At 31.4% G+C, this 2,096-nt stretch overlaps 1 protein-coding gene across 1 annotated transcript; it reads left to right on the top strand.

Moving 5' to 3' along the window:
• Window positions 1–1,397: 1,397 nt before the first annotated feature.
• Window positions 1,398–2,096, top strand: LOC140968614 (putative cyclin-D6-1). The gene is made up of 3 exons (XM_073429632.1): window positions 1,398–1,617; window positions 1,702–1,788; window positions 1,879–2,096. Exons 1-3 carry the CDS (start codon window positions 1,459–1,461, stop codon window positions 2,005–2,007), a joined length of 375 nt encoding a protein of 124 aa, XP_073285733.1. The 5' UTR covers window positions 1,398–1,458; the 3' UTR covers window positions 2,008–2,096.

Here is a 2,096-nt window from a genome sequence, read left to right as displayed (position 1 = left end):
GGAGAAGCGGGGATCGGAGCGAGTATGGGAGTGTGGATAGAATTCGGAGACAGAGATGTGGATGAGGATGAGGATGTTAAACTCGTCAGGTCTCATTGTCATCCCTAGTTTTGATCGATATATTCAATTTTATTGGTTTGAACTAGTTGTGCAGCAAATATGGTCAAATTGTGAATTTTTGGGGCAATTGCAGAAGTCCATGAATGAGTTACAACTTTATAATAATATATACCGAAAAATATAGTTTTCGCTTTAAAAAATTATCATATTTCGTTTCAATTTTCTTCATGAAATTTATTGATTTATATCGCTCTTCTTATCGAATTATTTATTTTTAAGGAAGAAATTTTATATCGTAGTAATGGTCCTAAATCAAACCTCAAGTTACCGAAAAATTGGTCAGAAAAGCCAACCTCGATGTGAAATCAAAACCACTGAATGCATTGGTGCTTCAATTGCTTGTACGGAAGATTTTCTACACGAGTTGTGGGCACATCATTTGTTTTGATCGTGTCTATTATACATCGAGAAATTTACTTCGATTTTTTGTTTTTGTATAAGATTATCGACATATCATCTAATTTGAAAACAAAAAAAATCTGAAGTTTATCAATATTTTTTATTTTACAGTAATATGATCGGTCGATCATCTTATACAAATACATTGGTCTACTCCCGGTGTAGCATAAACTTATCTATTCATCTCAATATTTAATTTCTTAACATACCATATGATTGTTAATTTTGCATGACATGATTTATCGTATAATTGATGATAATGATGTAATCAAAATATTTTAAATCATATAATATCTCAGAGCTATGTATGATGGTTTTCCTAGTTACAACAAATATTATTTCCAAATATACCTAAAATACATATATTGCAAAGGTTTAATAATTTTTTGTCCAGTAATTTTATAATGTTTGGGTTTCAGTCCATTAATTTTTCAATTTTGGTTCTCGGTAAACTATTTTTTCATATTCTGCTATTTTGGTCCATTTTCTTCTGGAGTAATCAATTTTAGTTGGAAAAAGACTGACTAGGTGGTGACTAAAGCTAATGTGATTAAAACGTTGATGATTTCTCGATTTACTTCATATACACTTTCACTAGGATGCAATTTAATATCCAATTCTAATAAGTTTTTTCCATCGAAAATTAATCATTACGAGAGAAAATAGATCAAAATAGTCAAATATCAAAAAGTAATGTACCAAGAACAAAAAAAAATTTAATATAATGATATCCAAAAATAAAAAATTTGTTAGACAAAAAAGTATAAATATGATGATAAAAATATATTTCTTTTAGTTTCTCTATTGAANACATATATATATATATATATATATATATATTGGAACCTCATTTTATGCTTAATTGAACGTTTCAGACAGTTGTACTTCCACACACACTAAAAATTCGCCCAAAAGGATTTTTCTCTTGAAAATATAAAAATGGAACTGGATCTTCAGAATCCATTGACAATCCAGCAATACGACGGCGTTACGTCACTCTTCGCCAACGAGTCCGAACACATGCCCGGTCTAATCTCCTTCCCATCCTCCGAATTAAGATTTACAGTTCGCCACCGTGCTCTCGCTCTCATCTCCCACGTAAGTTTTAGCAATTGGAAATTTGATTTCATTTCATTTGTTGGTGAAGTTTGATTCATTTTGTTGGTGGTGTTGTTTCCGCAGGCGAAGTTCTCCTATAATTTAGACCCGTTGCTAGTATACCTAGCTGTCAATTACATCGATCGCTTCGTATCGAAACACGAGAATCTGGTAAATTTTGTTTCGAGGATTCATGTATTTTCATTACTGAGATAATCGATTTTTTGTGATTAACTTGTATTGGGAACTGACGTGAATCAGGAGAAAAGGCCATGGATTTCACACATTCTGGTTGTCGCATGCCTTTCACTTGCTGCCAAGATGAGGAACTCTGATTTATCAGTTATCCTCACCGATTTAACGGTATTATTACCAATTTACACTCTATAATTCAATAAATTGTTTAAGTTTTTAGTGGGGTGTATTCAATGTAAAGATTTAATGACTTTCAATGACTTTTTTTAAATGATAGATTTCCA

Source organism: Primulina huaijiensis, unplaced genomic scaffold (genome assembly GCF_012295235.1).
Source record: "Primulina huaijiensis isolate GDHJ02 unplaced genomic scaffold, ASM1229523v2 scaffold37285, whole genome shotgun sequence".
NCBI classification, from domain to species: domain Eukaryota; kingdom Viridiplantae; phylum Streptophyta; class Magnoliopsida; order Lamiales; family Gesneriaceae; genus Primulina; species Primulina huaijiensis.
The sequence above is the reverse complement of the archived record's forward strand: the minus strand, read 5'-3'. Positions and strand labels throughout refer to the sequence as shown.